General features: G+C 38.5%; 1 protein-coding gene across 1 annotated transcript in view; it reads right to left on the bottom strand.

The window, feature by feature from the left end:
• aatka (apoptosis-associated tyrosine kinase a) overlaps window positions 1–16,761 on the bottom strand; it is a 65,552-nt gene extending 48,791 nt beyond the window's left edge. Inside the window, exon 1 of the mRNA XM_065263133.2 lies at window positions 16,297–16,761. Coding sequence (XP_065119205.1) covers window positions 16,297–16,378 — 82 coding nt within the window. The 5' untranslated portion in view covers window positions 16,379–16,761. The remainder of the gene's footprint in view (window positions 1–16,296) is intronic.
• Window positions 16,762–18,434: the final 1,673 nt, after the last annotated feature.

The following is an 18,434-nucleotide window of genomic DNA, read 5'->3' as shown; positions in this document are numbered from 1 at the left end:
TATGATATGACCCAACTTTTTTATCTTCAATTACAAAATCTAACCCTATCTAAACAATTATTGCATCATACAGTATGCTATTATGCATTTCTATGAGTTATGGTTAAAAACACTCTCTTTAAAAAATACAAAACCTACCAATAGGGTAGTAGTAACAAAGATGTTTCCAAAAGACATACAAGTCCCCATAGACCCTCAGAGGACCTTCATAGACATTTATAAACCCATGGTATCAATGAGATATCACTTTGTCCTTAAGTAAAAGTTTTCCCATCAGAAAACATATTTTATCAAAACCAGACCACAATTGTGTTGATGCCTTATAGGAAGGAAGTGTGTGTGGGGGGTGCACCTGTGTTCCTTTTCCAGTCTCCATTTATCTCTCTTTCATGCACACATATTCTTCGCTTTGCCTATCTCCACACAGTGCACATATCCTGCTGAACTGTTCTTCACCCTGTCATTATACATTTTAAAAGCATGCAAGCACATGTACACATACCCACAATCCCTTTTAACATCGCGACCAGGTGCCGACAGTTGATGACATGCCAATCTTAACACTACCGGAAAACCATCACCAATAAGAGAGACGGACAGGGAGAGCAACTCTGCATTCTTCCAGACAGGGTGCATTATGTAACGGTCTCTTCAGCTTTGGGTCATTTGTATGGGGAGCACATTTTTCTGTCCCTCCCTCTCTACAGAACAAGATCCAACTCTATTTGCTTCAGCGGATAAGCCTGTATCAGCTGGAATCAGAGTATAAACAAATGTTAATGGATGTGCTTATTCAGACCCGCGACAGCGGTGACCTTTACACACTGATAAAGTGCAGAGTTCATCAGACGCTAGCCGAGACAACGGTGACATTTAGGGAAATATACCGCTTGTACAGTGGGGTGTCCAACAACCTTTTTATAACACATGGGTGTTTAAATTGTTCAAATGGATCAAATGGTTACATTTTTAATTATTTTAGTAATTACGCACTCATTGTCAAGGATGACAAGATGTTACAGGACATAAAAGCATGATGTTGTTCGAATTAGTAAGTTTAGTTGCAGTCAAACTCTGATACCAAATTAGAGTAAGCCAAACCAAAGCCAACAAAGTAACGTACGCTGCGAGGTCGGCTCACATTGTCCGCGTGCAAACTGCATTTGGGTTCAAAGGAGCATGTGTATGATGAAATAACTTTCAGGTACTAGCAGGTGGTGTTCATTACTCAAAATGAGAAATGCTGATTTCATGTTCATATGTTGAAAATGTTATATAATAAAATATGAATATCAAAGTTACCGTACTCGCCAGGTTTTGTTTACCCCCCCCCAAAAAAACAAAATGATTGCAAAAGATATGAAAATGTGTTTTTGATGCATTGTCATCGCTTTCTATGCAGAAATAGACACAAACAATAAATGTTCTTCAATAAACAGCCAATGCTGAATCAGTGGAAATCGCTCTGGTCTTCCTCTATTCACGAGCCTTGAGAAGAATTGATGCTGACAGTTGCCTTCTGTCAAGCGCTCAGTGATTGACAGAGAAAAAAAGCGCTAGAAACAGTAAGGGATTTATTGCCAAATTGCTATTGGGTGTTTAAGCAGATGAGTTAATGGAGAACCGCAGGGTGATTCAAGTAAGGAATGTTTCTTTATGAAGCTACAGTAGCAGGAAGCGTTTTTTTGGCATGTAACGAACTGCTAGTTTAGCACAGATGGCAGCCCATGGTTTCTGTAACCACAGTAATTAACAGGGTTGTGATGGGTGATGGGGGCGAGCATTCATTGCTGCCCAGTCTCAGAAGCTTGTTAGATGCAAACACATTCTTATAAATAAGGAAGAGATCAAAAGTTATAAATACAAAGACACAATTAGATTATTTTGTGTATGATTGTTGAAGTGCATGGCTTTGATTAAATCTCTGAACTGCCTTGCTTTCTACTGCTACATGAAAATTTTGACTGATTGAACATTACATACCCATAATATTGTGCAAATAGTGTAGTGCTCCTCATATAAAGATGAAATGGCAAAGCATGTAACTCGTTAATATTGTGATTTTAGTAAATGCAACATATTGTATATCTCACACAAACATTGGGTAAAATAATGCATTTTTGAATGGATGTGCCGTTAGTTTATTTAAATGTATTATTTACAAGAATACATTAAAGAAAAATAGATTTTTAAATCAAATTTTCAATAAATAATGCATAATCAGATTGCCTTTCCATCAAAGAAAAATGCAACATTATATAATCTGCCTTACACACACCGTGAAAAATTTAAGTTGGATCTACTTTAAAAAAAATACTTAAAGGATTAATCCATTTTCTTAAAAAAAAATCTAGATAATTTACTCACCCCCATGTCATCCAAGTTGTTTATGTCTTTCTTTATTTAGTCGAGAAGAAATTTAGTTTTTGATGAAAACATTCCAGGATTTTTCTCATCTTAATAGACTTTATTGGACCTCAACAGTTTACTGTTTAAACAAGTGGTTCAATGGTATTTCATGCATTCTGACTTATTAACTCTTTCCCCGCCAGCGTTTATAAAAAAAAGTTGCCAGCCAGTGCCAGCATTTTTCATGATTTTCACAAAAGTTGAATGCCTTCCTTAAAATGTTCTTCTTTAAATATATAAGCAAACAATATATCAAATGAAAGAACAGACTATCTGCTTTAAAAAAAAAAAGCTGAGATAATTCCATTTTTGTGAAGGACTTTTGATAGAGATCAGATGCAGAGCGATCTCTAAAACATACACATAGTTCTTTCCCTTTCACGTGAGGCGCTACTTCGGGGTTGTATAAGTTGCGGAAGTGTGTGTGCCACCTGGCTAGGGGTGTGCCGGTTTCAGAATTGGTGATGACGGTTATGACGTGATAACCGTCGTGATAACCGTATAACCGCCGGGGGGGTGGGGGGCAGGGGAGCTCGTTTAAATGCTTGTGGATTGACGGGAAAGTGTCGTTTTACAATAAAATCATGAATGTGATGCCAAGTGTGTTTTAAACAGTAATAACTTTGAACAATTTAACAGAAAGCAATAAAATGTAAAAAAAAAAACACTGTTGCCAGAAGACTGCGCTGTCACTCTCTGCCCAGCATAAATTAATCCTCTATCTATCATCTATTTTAATAATCTTCAGAGAAACAGATTTGTGCATTGGGCTTTTTATGTCTGTAATTGTGTCTATATCTGTCATTACACGGACCAGAAAAGCACGAAAACAATGTGGATTAAAAGCATATTGAAGAGGTTTTGCTCATAAATGCAGGTAAAAGAAAGTAATGTGAACTTGAGATTGTTATTAAACGCAGCCGGTGTAAAAGCACAATGGCCATGCGCAGCAAACGCTCTACACAGACGCGCTGCACAGTGCTCACCCGGCGTTTGAATAAACTAGACACTGATTAGCTACTTGCTCTACGTTTCTTTAAAATTAACAGCAAGACAACTAGCAGTGAATGTGCGTTCAAGAGAGTTAGTAGATTAGCATGGGAGGATTTGAACTTGAAAAGCGGAGTGTACTGACGCCTTTCCGCGGTTAAAACAACATTCCTTCTCATGGTCATTCATGTTTATTTGATGCTATAAATTAACAAGAAGGAAGAGATGATTTGAAAGGTGAGACTTTGTTTAATATGTTCAATCTCAAAAGTAACCGAAAAGTAACCTGGTCTATCCTGTATGTCAGCGCGTTTTCAGTGTCTGCTCCGCTCTGTATTTTTCACTGCGTGAGAACGTGAGGGGGCGTGTAACACAGACTGTTTTTAATTAGTATTTAAAAATTCTTTATGATAAAAATTTGTAAAAAAATATTTTAATAACACGGTTTGGCGGTTATAGAGTTCTAATGACGGTGTTCAACTATAACCGTCGGTCTCACGGTTATATAATGACCGTCACACCCCTACACCTGGCGGATAATAGCGGTATTGCAGAAAGCCGGAAATTCCCGTTGTTGACAGGGAAGCGTTTTCTCTTAATTGACAAGTTATCTCGTCAATGGCGGCGAAAGGGTTAGTTGTTTCCTTATGCTAAACATAGGCAAGGTGTCAAAAAAGCAGTTGGATGTGTAACAGAGTATTTCTGTGCCGAATGCACTTCGCCAGGGTTCGTAGAAGCTTTGGAAAGTTTTTTTCGATTACGGGCCAGTTGACCGAAAATTCCACCCACCCGTCAATCAGCGGGAGACGCTAGAACTTACAAACATCACTTCACGCAATAGCTTTGTTTAATATCAAGACTCAACATGGCATGAATGAAAAAGTGTGTTTTTGGATGTAAGGAATGGTAAGCCAGCAATATGGAAACAATGGATATAGTCTGTTTATCCGGGGTGGCAGTGGAGTTTTGCATGTGTGTTCTGGATTTCATTGAAAAGTCCCAACCTGGTCATGAGTTGCATGCGGAAAGTAAGACTTCTGTGTTATTCTGGAAATAGGTGCGTACGTGCATATTATATAAATGACACAAACATGCAGTGAATCATAAGTTGAACAGTGTTGTATAGTGTTGCATGACTTGTACTCGCTGCTCCCACGGTAGTAACTCCTCCTTCTTCATTTTTTCGTATACGTTATCGGACAGAAACGGTAACGTTTATCTGTCTTTTATAAATCTGACTAAAATGAAGACTTTTCAGAGATATAAAGGATGTAATACTACTCTAAAGATACTCAGGGCCCTATTTTAACGATCTAAGCGCATTGTCTAAAGCGCACAGCGCAACGTCTAAATGGGCGTGTCCGAATCCACTTTTGCTAATTTAACGACAGGAAAAATGGTTTTTGCGCCGAGCGCATGGTCGAAAAGGGTAGGTCCTATTGTAATGGGAGTATTTTGGGCGTAACGTGCAGTAAACCAATGAGAGTCACAGCTCTCATCCCCTTTAAAAGCCAGTTGCGCTGGCGCTATGTCTAATCCCTATTTAGATGACGGACTTTGTAAACTGAAAAACTAAGCGGAGGAAGAAGATCCCCAGTTTAAGATTAATGTTAAATAATTATGTTGTTTTTCACTTGTATTGAAATTGTTATTTTTTTATTAAAACCTTTAAAACCCGTTTTCTTTTAGTCATGGAAGTAAAAAGCAGGCTTGTAATTGCTTTAAATGTATGGCTATCCAATATCATCAAAAAATTATTTACAAGTATGTAAGATAAGGTTTGTACTCTAAAAATACTTTATTTGTAACAAACAGGAGATAAAGAATTTACAAACGGCTCTCCTCACGTTTCAGCACTCGGACAGCGGTTTTTTTTAGCAAAGAGTTTTTTTAAGCATAACTTAAAAATGTTTCTCATCTCACCATATCCACAGGTACAGAGTCATCATATACAATAAATCCGTGAGGTAGCATTAAAAAAAACATTTAAAAACAGACGCATTTGTTCAAAGCAAAGCATTCATTTACTTACCAGGCTGCAGGTGAAGCAGCTCTTTGCGCCTTCTAACGTCTCATAATTAGTCCTCATTTATGTCCAAGAGACTCAATAATAATCTTTTACATTCAATCCTTTAATCTTTCATATTTAAAAGCATTTTTGTGCTGCTGCGCATTCATGTACCTTGTGATAAGCAAACCCGCGTTGTCCTCCCGTGTATAGGCGCATTTTACTAATGCGCTCTTTAAATAACATAAAACACATTGCGCCATTTTTTTGTTGGTCAATGGCGTAGTCTATTTTAGTTGCCTCAAAATAGCAACGCGCCAACAATGCGCCTGAACACACCTCGTTTTCAGACCAGAACGCCCATGGGCGCAAAAGGGGGCGCAAATGCATTTGCTATTTAAACAACGCGGCGCTAAACGTGAAAATTAGGGTGGAAACTAGCGAAAGACACTTGCGTCGCGCATTGCGCTGCATTGCACCGGGTGTAAGATAGAGCCCTCAAGATTAAAGGTATAGCAGAAGATTTTCTTTTTCTAGGTGGATCATCTAGACTATTGGTCATCCCAGTTATCAATCATTCTTATGATATGTTAACGTAAGGCCATCGTACCTGCTCATCCCTAGGTTATCTTTCTAACCATGCGCACTTTCAGGTGTATATGTGTGGTTTTAACCATTCATTGAAGCTCGCATTCTCACCGTGTTTTCGCGTTTTTTTTTTTCAAAATGTCTGAGGGTCACAAGAAAAAAAGTGTCTACGAATTGTATGACAAGAAGAGAAAGGCCTCTGAAGAAAGAAACAAGACCTGAGTGTTTTTGGAAGACTATTTCACATGCTGACGTGTGCTAAAAGCACAAGTTGGGCTTGCCAAGCGATGTTTCTACTCGATAGGTCAAGTTTGGCATGCTATTTGGAGAAATCCATTTAAAATCACTGCTAGTAAAAGTTGATGTAAGCTATGATTAGCGATGCTTTAAATTTAGTTTAAAATTGCAGTTTCAACGCAGCTTTAAAGGACTCTAAACGATCCCAAACGAGGCATAAGGGCCTTATCTAGCGAAACGATTGTTGTCATTTAAAAAAATAAATATATATATATGCACTTTTAAACCACAACTTCTCGTCTTGCACCAATTGTGTGACGCGCCAGCATGACCTCACGTATTTGTGTAAGCATATCGAAAAAACTTGAAAAATTAAAAAGTAATTTAAGTTAAATTAATCCAACATTCACTTTTTACACTACAGTAATCTGGCTGAAATGTATCTTAAAAGACAGCACAATTATTCTGCTACAATAACAGCCTTCTCTGCCTGTAATGCCTTAAAAATGCTCCTTATGTATAGACAATATTTTGATCATAAGCTTGGCTGAGTTGTTCTCATCTCTAAATAATTCATAAATAGTTGCTCAAAGTCATTATTTTTAGCGCAGAATATTTTTTTGTGTGCGTGTTTTGAATCTGTTGAGACACACATTCAGGAAGGACACGATGTGTTTTTGTAACCGTTCCTTCCCAGATACAACGTGTGTGACACAGATAAGAGAACAACATCCAAAACACGACTATAAACAAACATTAAAAACTTACATTCATGTGTATACAACTAACAGCAATACACACATACAATAACAAATACTGCACCAACACAATGTTGAGCACATTTAAACATTTTCTTGAAATACAGGAAAATCCTCACCACAGATATAAAAATCAACCATTAACTGGGAACATCCTGTCTGTACCCCTCTGTCTAGTGCTTTTACGTCCAGCTGTCTGTTTTTGTCCTTCCTGTGTACACTACAGTACTTCCATATTATAAATTATGACATCCTAATCCCATTTACTTATGAATTCATATCTAAAGGAACAATTCACATGCGGACGCATGTCTATGCTTATTGCATCTCATGCAAGAATGAATTCTGCACATCCAATGAGTTATGATCCTAATGCTGCATTCAAGTCGTCCTGGGTTGCTCAAATTTACAAATTGGCAAGTCTTGTTAGATGGCAATGTACCTTTTTTTAAAGGTGCAATGTGGGACTTTCAGAATGATCTCTTGACAGAAATGCAATATAATATAAAAAACTATATTATCAGTGGTGTATCAAGACTTATAAAACGGTTAGTTCCAATCCTTGATTCTGATTGGTCAATAGGTGTGCTTTATTCACGATAAAACACGGCTATGACCGCTTCACCCAACGGTTTTGTTTATCACTGCGCCCTTAGCAACACCCTTAGCGACCTCAGTATCGGTTTGTTGTTTTTATTACACATTGGAACACATTTTTGTTCATGGTCAGGGACTATTTTTTCTAGCGGAAGGAATGCTTTTTATTGATTTAACTTCATGAAAGTTGCACTAATATTTTTTTACTTTAATATTGTGTGGTAACCGTTTTATAAAAGCAATAAGGTACGAGAGGCAAGTGCTGTATCGTGAATAAGTAACGGCTGAAGGGGTTGCAGCACAGCCTCTCGTACCTTATTGCTTACATACATAATGAACTGTATTGTTTTTATTGCCTTAGAAAGTGGTTTTTATCTAAATACTGTACACCGCAGGTCTCATTACATGGAAGTCGCTGTCATGTTTCTACAGTAGCCCTTAAGGGACAAACTGTTCTACAAAGCGTGTTTCGTCATTATGTTGTCTCAAACAGCGACATTTTTTTCCTGTGGCAGCTACCATAGCTTCCCTTTGCGTTTCGAAATTGAGGTTAGCTGCAATTCGTAATCTCTGCTAGATGCCGCTAAAAACCCGCATTGCACCTTTAATGAATTACACAAAAAAGAAAAAGGTTTGTTGACTCTCAGGGTTTCCCGCAGCACTTTGCAGTTCAGGAAACCCTACCGCCTTAACTAGGTTGTCCAAAAAACAATTTCGCTGCACAAAAGGCCGTCAAGTGCATCTCGGAGAATAGCGCGTACGCGCTTCACACCGCGAGCGGGCACGAGCACCACACGGCCGAATTGAGAAAGACGTGGTCCGGACCATCACTGTTTGGAGGATAACTAGCCAGTTGATAAAACATCTCGGAAAATAGCGCTGACGTGCTTCACACCGCGAGCATGCAGGCGCGCCACCCAGCCGAAATGAGTTTAAATTAAGTTAGCTGGTGATTTTGTTGTTTGAACAACCTGCTAGCTAGGTTTCACGTGCCTGTTGATGAGATATAATTGTCGAGCGCGTTTGCTCACTTGATTTATGTGCATTATTTACATGCTACAGTAGTTACACTCCTTTAAGATAATGTAATTAAAAGTGGGAAATAATCATTTTTTACAATTTTTGCGCTATCTGTCATCGTTCGCCAGACGTTCTACAACATCTGCTTTAGTTTGTGTTTATTAACCCTTTAGTTTCGTTTCATCACGCAGCTATTCCCGTTAGAGGTAAAAACATTTAATTCATTAATAATCTAGTATGTGTTCATTTTCTGTCAGTTTTATTTGTTTTATTTGAGTGTTTTAAATAAAAATATTTTAATTTTCATCATGACGTGTACGCCCCTTTGATTGCTCCAGCCCCACCTTAACTAACAAATTTTCTGCAGGAAACCCTGACTCTACTTAGATGATTTTATCAAATACAATTTTTTTTATGTTTTTAATTCACTAATGAAGTCACTGACTATATAGTGTAATGTTACATTATATTGCAAATGCTACTGTAGCATATTTTTTGCAGACAGCTTATTTTGTTAAACAAAATTTTTAACAGCTTATCTTGATAAAAATCCTTCAACCACAGACTCTGCATTGATTGATTCCACCATGTTTCTCCCTGACACGCCTCCAACTCGTAAACTCAAGACTTAAAGAAAAACGAGTTTCCCGTTCATGTTTACGACTTGTGGTGGCGTTCTTGCGTGTTCATCTCGTAAATATATTGGACATGACCTGAATCCACCATAAATCTAATTACCTCCAGCATTTTAAAATCTCACTTCTACATTGTCTCTGACTGTAGACGATTTTTCTGCTCAGGTTGTATTATAAATACTCTTTACACATCCACTCAAAAAAGACCACTCCACACACACTGCGGTATTCTTGGAGGCTGCCTCATGTGGTAACCAGCGCTCAACCCAGATGAGGTCAGGATGAGGTGGTGTATTAAATACTGCATGAACTCATCTGTCAGAAAGAGGCAGTTGAGTAAAAGTGCAGATATGTGTGTGTGTTTGGGAAAGGAGGGAGAGCAATATGTATAAAGCCTGTCTTTATTTTAGGCATGATATACTGTATAATATAACAAAAATACTAAGTTGTGTTAGAAAAATCTTGAATGGCTTTTAACACGCATGTCATTTCTCCACCAACAGCACCATCAACCTAAACCAAATCTTTGACACGGCAATTAGTCAACCTACCCCAAAATTCACATAATAAAATATTACAAAAAAATATATGCTTTCATTTAAAAAAATTAAGTGTAAAGAAGTTAAACTGTCTAATTTTTACATTTATGCATTTGGCAGACATGTATATCCAAAGCAACTAACTGTGCATTATGAGCCAAGGTATACATTTTTTATTAATGTGCTTTCCCTGGGTTCAAACCTATGTCCATTTGCCTGCTAAAGCATGTTGTACTATACAGGAGCAAGTAATTTATTAAAGGGATAGTTCGGCCAAAAATGATAATAAACCCACGATTTACTCACCCCCAAGTTGCATATGTCCATCCTTTTTCAGACAAACACATTTTCGAATATTTTAGAAAATGTTTTAGATCTTTCAGTTGATTAAATGTAATGTTACGGGGTCCATGACCTTCAAGTCCAAAAAAAGTGCATCCATCCTTCACAAAATAAATCCAAACGGCTCTAGGATGATAAACAAAGGTCTTCTGAGGGTAATCCGCTCGGTGTTGTTGTAGAAATATCCATATTTAAAACTTTATTAACGTAAATAACTACCTTCCGGTAGCGCCGCCATCTTAGACTCCTCTGTATTCAGGAGAGAGTATTAGCGTAGTGTACGCACTTTTCTTAGTGACGTATGACAAATTCGGAGGGCGGGGGCACAGAGCAGCAGCAGAGTAGCCTCCGTAATCTGCGTAAGCTCTCATCCTGAATGTGGACGTGACTAAGATGGCGGCGCTACCGGAAGGTATTTATTTACGTTAATAAAGTTTTAAATATGGATATTTCTACAACAACACCGCGTGGATTACCCTCAGAAGACCTTGTTTATCATCCTGGAGCCGTTTGGATTTATTTTGTGAAGGATGGATGCACTTTTTTTGGACTTGAAGGTCGTGGACCCCGTAACTTCACATTTAATCAACTGAAAGATCTAAAACATTTTCTGAAATATCCGAAAATGTGTTTGTCTGAAAAACGATGGACATATGCAACTCGGACAGCTTGGGGGTGAGTAAATCATGGGTTTAATATTATTTTTGGCCGAACTATCCCTTTAACCCTGATTAAGTCGTTGCCCATCAGCTGTCTTTCATTACATGATACTAGCAACAGCAAGGCCACGGGTTCAATTTCTGTATTGAAAAAATATATAGATTGAATGCACTGTAAGGAACTTTTGACAAAAAATGCATAACTGTGAAATGTGATCTTAGATTGAAATGACTCTGTCCATGGTGCTGATTCTGCATACAGGTACAATACGCACCCTCACCTTCACTCATCATGTTACTGAAAAACAGCACACTGGCACTAGAGAAGAGAAAACCATTACAACAATAGTACACTACAGTCCAAAGAGTCTGCCTAAACAGCAGTGGCGGCCGGTGACTTATTTTTCGAGGGAACACAAATGCCTGTCATGTGTGTGGCTCCTCATGTCAAAATATGTGTTTGGTGTGTCATGTCAACCTCTGTGCATCATGCGTCTTGTCAAAATATGTGTCTGTCTGCTGCAAGGGGTTTATGATAAAAGAGATGCTAGATACTCGCTTAATCTAATGTGTAATCAGAGTTTAGTGTTAAGTGAGTGTCTTGTGAACGTGAGCATCCTTTTAATCATAAACCCTTTCGACGCATGTGCAAAAGGCACGTATTTTGGTGCACATAGGTTCACATGACGCACCAACATGACCAGCCACATATACATGACACGCCGAACACATATTTTGAATTACTGCCCTCAGAACAGAAACCACTGCTAAATAGCCTCCTGATGGCCATGCTGAGGATTAATAGGTCTATTAAATCAGTATTGATGTGTTGATGAAAACAGTACATTAGTAACAGAAAACAATTAAAAACCTAAATATATTCATACTGTAAAATAAAACAACAAATACAGATGGAAAATATTTTCTATTTCTAAACATGTATCATGAAAACACACTGCAACTTTGATAATAAATGTTTGGATTTATGTCTCTCTACATACAGTATGTCATCTGGTATAATTGAAACGATTGGCTATGAGCTACGTACAGACGCATTTAATAGACATATTCGTAGTGCCCAATAAACAGCTTTGGGCATTCGTAAACCATGCCTCAAATACGAGAAAATGAGCATATAGTTACCAGACCACGTCTCATTCTCTATGAGACTGTTCTGGTGTTAGCCAGGCTACCTTAAGAGTCAATTGGAGTCAGAAAGAAAACTGAACAGTCACCACCATAAGCATGTCTTTCATATATTTTGTAATAAGGATTCTGTTTTTCCTGACCATGCACGGAGATCACAGACAGATTCGGTCCAACCACATCAGTTATCCATATGGCTTTATAGGACACTTGAATAAAAGCCTGGCCTTGAGAACCCAGCACTGTAAATAACCAATGGCATGCAGAATGGCCATAAAATCGGAAGGAAGCAGGAAAGCCTGTCTTATGAGGAAAACCACTTCACTACTTTTGAATCCTTTTATGTGGCTGGATGTGAATAATGGAATAAGGAATTAAACAGATCTATTCTCGGTTCGCAGTAAACAATTCCATTAACGATTCTTTTATTATTTTTGTTTAGCACAGTACCCTTGTTTAGAAATTGAACTACAAACTTCAGAGAGAAAATCAGGTCCAGGGCCGCATTTGCTTCCGATGTTCGGCTTAGAATCTTACACCTTCCGATCTGCTTGCAAACATGTTTTATATTAAGGATTTTTAATCAGGATGATTATTGAAATGGCTTGTAAAAAAACATGTTTGGCTGAAAAACGCGTCTGTGGAAACGTTTCACCTCTGAGAAATCACCTCGGTTTTAACACACCGAGTAAGCGTAGAAAGCTGCTGGCGTACTTGCTAGCAAATGTAAAGTTGCAATGAAGGTGAAATGAAAAACTTAATTTTTTTGTTAAAACGAACTCTCTATACTTCCGGTCATATGGTATGGCAGGTGGGCAGGGTCCGGGAAAAGACCGCAGCGAATAGCAAATAGCAAAATGATCATCTTCAAATTATACAAATAGAGAGCCATGCCTGCGAAAAACGGCATGATTTTGGGGTTCACGATCACGAGCATCTCATTCAGACCGTTTAGGCAGGGGGGTCATGCACCAATTATTTTAAGGGGGCACAGTGTAAACAGCTCACAGAAATGTGTGCATACACAGACATCAAACGAAATATTATAGAGCTTTCAGACTTTTCCATGGCACTTCTAACAATCTGAACACCCCTGCTTCATGCAAAAACCTCCAAAATAAAAGTGTTGACTAACATTCATATCAAATACTATTCAATCGAAATAAGGACATATTGGTATCATATTTACATCTGAAATGGCATGTTTTATTTATTTCAGTTTTAATAAATGACTTGTTTAACTGTGTCATTAATGCATTTTGCACAACGACTGCATAATTCTATAAAATTAATGTAATTTTAAATCTATAAAGTATATACACAACGAAAATGACATAAGCTATAGACACGTGATTGACTTTAATGTTCAATAATGATCTTCAAAAATTGTAGATAAAATTATTAGAGGAACGCATTATTGCTTTAAATTTTACTTCACATGTGAGCATGTGTGATTCCGCGCCCCCGTGAACTCTGGTGAACTTTGGCGTTGTACCAAGAAGATGAATCTAGAAATCTCTTCTAATATAACGTCGAGACTGTCACATTTTAAACCATACATTTTCTACACAGAGGGGGTTAACTGCACATTATCATACTGGGGTTTGGAAATGTTGTGAGCGTTTCTTAAATGTTTTAATTCCTCCGAAAGCAAGATAAAGCAGCAACAGCAAAGAGGCTGTGAGCGCGCTCAGAGTCTAATGACGTCTGCGCTGACTGCAGCGCCTGCCGCCAGAATAATGTAACACGATCAAAACGGCGAAAATCTCCGAAAAGTGACAAGGATGCAGCAGAGATTTGATAATATTGTGCATATTAAACAGATTTAAAGTCAAATAACAAATTAATGGATGCTTCTTTGATTTTGAGGTTGCATGGAAAATCAATTTGGCTCAAAAAAACCAAGTGGGCACGTGCCCCCTCAGTTTGAATAGGCATGACGCCTCTGCGTTTAGGTCTTCGCCTGTGAAACCGCTGTTGTTTTGCGGCTTTCCTTAAATCTTCTATTGAAAATCAACTAGACACATGCGACTGACGCATCCTGCCTAAAAGAGTTTTTAAAATATGTAAGCTTATTTAATATTTTATGATATTGTTTCATCATGTTGGCCAGATTGGACAGCTTTGTGAGCCGTGTTCGGCCTGTGGGCCGTATGTTTGACACCCCTGTTATAGTGTGAGCATTTTTAATATTAAAGAGACAAAAATCTATCAAAATTTTCCTTGTGTGGATTGCAACCAGATTTCATAATCGGCCTGAATTTTTAAAATCCTGATGTGTGAGCCTTGCCTTAAAAGGGGTCATATTATGAGATTTTTTTAAAGATGTAAAATAAGTCTTTGGTGCCCCCAGAGTGCTTATGTGAAGTTTAAGATTAAAATACCCCACCAATAATTTATTATAGCGTGTTAAAATTCTCATTTTGTAGGTCAGAGCAAAAATGTGTTGTGTTTGGGTGTGTCTTTAAAAATGCAAATGAGCGGATGAAATGCAAACACTGATTGCAATGAGGGGGTTTGTTGCAATTGAAACTCAATTGTGCTGTCAACTATTTTGCACTAAATGCCAGTTCTCTGATTGGATAGTGCAGATTAAGGGGGCGATATTATTGCAAGTGGCCTTGCTACCTACCTCACAAAACAGGCGAAATCTGAACGACCTAATTTTTCACTTGCTTACAAAAAAAAGTATTCAAACATGATGAAAATCAAAACCCTATACTTGGACAATACGCAAAAAAGTTGGGACGATGTAGCACACACGCTGGGTTATATACAAACCTTGGGTTGATGTTTCCCTACCAAGGGTTGATACAACCCATAGGTTTATTTTATACCCAACAAGTGTTCTGTCAAATATTTACTGTACCCAGCCTTGGGTTAAAAACAACTCAACTTTTAGACTAAGCTAACACTAACTAACTAATCATGAAACATCATTTTACCACTGCTGTAATGTGATGAAGCAAATTGCATAGTCAAATAATAATTCAGATGACTTTGCCATGTCTTTGTCCATATTAAGAATACTAAGGGTATGAGTCTGATTAGCCTCCTGTCACACGCCACACCATTCATTGCCACTGAAACATTGATTCTCAATCCCATTACTTGGCCAGTCAAAGTAACAGATTGCTGCTGACTCCAGCCCGTTATGGGGCATGTATATCACCCAGGCAGAGGAAGGCAATCTACAGTCACCCTAAATATGCTTTCATAAAGCAAGAGGGAATCTTTACAGCCTTTACACTACCGCACCACACTATCAGATCAGTTATGAATCAAATATGGAAAATCATACCTTGTATCTTATCCTAACTAGGTCTGAGGGAAGCTCTTGTGTTTTTCCTCTTAATGCAGATTTAACACGTGAGCAAAAATAGTTTATTACAGCTTCCCAATCAGTTAAATCTCCAATCTGTATGAAAAGACAAGCCCACTGTGATCGCCTTTTTAAGAACCTCTGCGAAAACACAAACACGCATAAAAATGTTGAATAAGGGAAAGGGAGGAAGCAAAAGAAGTTGACCCCCTCCGCACCCCAGATTTAGAGGCGGCTGATTCATTAGTATGCTGTGCATCACCTTGGCCAGGGACGCTTTTGCCTCTATTTATGGCACTACCTATTTCTCCCCTTTCCTATGTCTCCCTAACCGATGGCTAGTCAATTTTTCTTTCTAAGGGCTTGGCATGCCGCACAACCACACATCGTCCCTATGTGCATTGCGCGCTTTATATGTACAGCCTGGCTTTGCTCAAAATGAATAGTGAGAGTAGACTCCAGAAGTGCACCCCACTGCGATCTGCTTGACTGGACCTCTCTCACCGGGCTCCAGGGCATGCATGCAGAGCGAGCTTTAAGCTGTGTTGAAGCACAGACACCACACAGCCACAGGGTAACAGCAGCACAAGAATGTTGCGCACGTGAATCTCTGTCACAAGTCCACGCCATGCACGGTTCACGGTCACCACTCTAACTGCTGACTTCTCGAGGACGTAAACACCAGTGCTTAGATATGTCAAATATACGTTACGCAACGGATCTGCCACAGAACACACGAGAGGAACAACAATTTTGGCTGACTAATGCCAAGTCAGCTTTGCATACAGTACATATCCCTACGTTTACATGTGCAAAACACACTGTCTATAAATTTATGCATTAACATGCATGTGTTCGTGCACAACACGCACGTGCGCACACGCGTAAAGCGTTGTGTTTTCCAGTAAAGAAAACATTTTACTATATATTTCCTGTGCATATTTTTATTAATATCTTAATTATATACCATAACGCTTGAACAAAATATTAAACATTTTGATCATGACAAGTGTTCACCTCAATGGAGATTCAATGTTTTTACTCACCTGGGTCGAAATGCGAACTGAAGGCAAAACTGGGATTTAAAAAGACCGAGAACGCGACCACGAAAAATACCGACGCTTTCATCCTTCCCGTAAGGCTTTAGATTCAATTCACCAAATGTACATTAAAAAAAGAAAAACAAAATTCGCCTCATGAAACAATATGAGGCATGAGAGTGCTCGAATGCATCGTGAAAGTGAGCGCGCGACGCGTCATGTCGCCTCACATCAGATGCGTCGGATTAAGAAACAGATGCAGAAGAAACATTTCCGCATTTACAGTGTTTCAGCGTTTAAACACAAGCACAGCATCGACCGTAAAACTGTATGCTGAATGCCACCTCTCAACGGCGTCTTTTCTCCATGTGCAGTCTATGCAGCAAGATTTTGATGTTTGGCAGATGTCCAGACTCATTCCTGCAACTGTTTGACGCTGCCTGCAGCTGTGCCCTCACGCCGCGCGCGATTTATCAGTCAGTTTATTATGGTGGTTATGGGATGGACTGGGGCAGAGGGGTTGTTGTTATTAGTGCGGCAGGGACAAAGATGGGCAGTCGAGTCTCGCAGCAGAATTTTGAGAGGTTTGGTTAAGGTAAAAACAACAACATCTGAAGGATTCAGTCAGTTATACCTGTTCTAATGACTTTTTACAGTAGTTACCGTATACAGCAGTTATGACTCATACGTCATACGTAACTAAATCTAAAATTAACACATTTGGGTAACACATTTATCCAAAGCTACTTTCTTGTGCATTTAAGGTATTAATAATTATGTTTAGGATTAAACCCAAAACAAGTAGGCTAGTGCTACCAGCTGAGTTACAAAAACACTGATATGAGCCTTATCATATCGGAAATGTATCCTATGTCTATTAAAAATTAAAAACAGGTGACATGTTTTGTGCAATTTGGTTCCCAGAACGTTCTTTTTTAGTTCCCAAAAATAACCAAAAAGGAATTATATGGGAACGTTCTGTGTTTGCTGGGCATGATATGCATGCAAAAACTTAACCCTAAATGCTTTTTGTATGTGTTTGTATGTACTAATAGCAGCAAACATAATAATTTATGTAATTATCATATTTATATTTAACAGTCTTGAAAAAGTAATGTTTTCTACTTTCTACCATTGGCAGCTGGTCAAAGAGGGCACGTATGGTCCGATTCACGATTTTACCTTTTGTGTGTGTGTGTTACATTGTATACACACACACACACACAAGGGTATCTCCCAAGGGTTTTTTCCTCCTAGGACTTTTTTTACATCCCCGGCTTAAAATCAGGGTTTTTATTCTCCTAGGAGGTTTTTAAACCCGGGGAGGCACCCTTTTTGTGCTTAACTTCTATACGTTACATTAGTAATACGTTTGCTTATGATGTTGATTTATAGCCGCAGCAAATTTAGCTGCTTGTGCTATCGTGTATAACGTTGTGCTATCTGTCGATCTTCTGTGCTTTTCACTGCATCTATTATGTAAAGCTGCTTTGATACAATTACCAAATTGTGAAAAGCGCTATATAAATAAAATTGAATTGAATTGAATTGGTTGGTTTCAGAGCCGCCTTGATGCCCAGTGCTGCGCCCCAAACCCTCCTACTTATGTTGTTAGCAAATCAATATAGTTTTTTAATGTTTTTGACCTCATGTGATTGGATCGTTCACAGAGTCTCATTACCGCATTGCAGATTGTAACTGATAATTACAGTACTGATCAGTGGAAGCAAGCGAAATATCTTTGCAAGGCTTTCAGTTGAAGAGTAAATAAAGGATAAAGAAGCTTGGACAAGATCGACCAAAGGAGTCAAGTGATTGCTGTGTGCTCCACCACTTCTTACGGCAAACGGAGTTGGCTAGCTGGATACCATGTAAGTCATGACTTTTATTGTTTTCCCTGTTTGCTGTTTTAAAGTCTGAATGCGTGATAGACTGCACAAAATGTTTTGGCGTGTTTAAGATGGGTTTGCGTGGACATGATAAGAGCGCGAGCTCAGATTCCATGGCTTGGTCGACTTTGTTGCTTCTCTTGATGGATTTTAAAAGAGCACCCCGAAAATGCCACTAGTGTTTAAGGGAACTTGGAGCTGTTGGACTGTATGTTGTCTGTTGTGTGGGAAAACATGGCACAGGCCAGTGCAAAA

Source organism: Paramisgurnus dabryanus, chromosome 3 (genome assembly GCF_030506205.2).
Source record: "Paramisgurnus dabryanus chromosome 3, PD_genome_1.1, whole genome shotgun sequence".
In the NCBI taxonomy this organism is placed as follows: domain Eukaryota; kingdom Metazoa; phylum Chordata; class Actinopteri; order Cypriniformes; family Cobitidae; genus Paramisgurnus; species Paramisgurnus dabryanus.
Note: the sequence above shows the minus strand (reverse complement) of the source record. Positions and strands in the feature narration are given on the sequence as shown.